Raw genomic sequence first — 712 nt, forward strand, 5'->3', positions numbered from 1 at the left:
TTAGATCAGTCTGTGGGATCTTTAGCCCATTCCAAGACTGTCACACTGACTTATTTTAAATGTATAATATGCAACAACCAAACTATTAGAATATGTTTGATGAAATACCCTACCAGCTAACATTAATTGTTTATAGAGTCGGAAGTCAAAACTGAGGTTAAGAGCGGTTGTATAATATAGTATGAAGTAATAACAATCTGATGTTTTTTTTATATAAAATGCATGTATTAGGCCTAACATGAAAGAAGTAATTCCGAAACCACTATAGTTATTCAATAGTATGTTAACGTATGATGCTTAGGGCAACAACTTCAAGTGAATTGTTAACTTACTTATAATCCATAGTGCAACATCTTGCATTTACAACAACAGGCGGGTAAATTCTCAAGGTCTCTGGGAAAGAAAAAAGGTAAGAGATCTCCATTCGAAGTTCCTTTATCAATGTAAAAGAATCAGTGTCCACATTCCGTCAAGTGGTAGACTTTCTCTTACCGGATACACAGCCATCCAGGTACTTGGCCTCCATAATCGCCTGGTAAGTGAGAGACCCGTGCTCTGCAATCAGCTTCCTCAGCTCTTCTCGAAGGAGTTCCTGCTCCTTGGTGTGTTTAGCTAAGAGGAAGGATGCAATGCCAAGGGTGTTGGATGTGGTGTCGTAGCCGGCAATTATGAAGAGGACTGCAGATGCTATGATGGTGTCGTCACTCAAGGC

The 712-nt window shown here is 39.5% G+C and overlaps 1 protein-coding gene across 2 annotated transcripts in view; it reads right to left on the reverse strand.

The window, feature by feature from the left end:
* The window catches only part of LOC119581862 (cytochrome P450 9e2-like), a 7,676-nt gene that overhangs the window by 4,118 nt on the left and 2,846 nt on the right, over window positions 1-712 (reverse strand). For both annotated transcript variants that reach the window (XM_037930006.1, XM_037930007.1), the window contains exons 4-5: window positions 493-711; window positions 333-393 (exon numbers count right to left, since the gene is read on the reverse strand). In XM_037930006.1, the coding sequence (XP_037785934.1) occupies window positions 333-393; window positions 493-711 (280 nt within the window). The remainder of the gene's footprint in view (window positions 1-332; window positions 394-492; window position 712) is intronic.

The sequence above is a fragment of the Penaeus monodon genome, chromosome 15 (genome assembly GCF_015228065.2).
Source record: "Penaeus monodon isolate SGIC_2016 chromosome 15, NSTDA_Pmon_1, whole genome shotgun sequence".
In the NCBI taxonomy this organism is placed as follows: Eukaryota; Metazoa; Arthropoda; class Malacostraca; order Decapoda; family Penaeidae; genus Penaeus; species Penaeus monodon.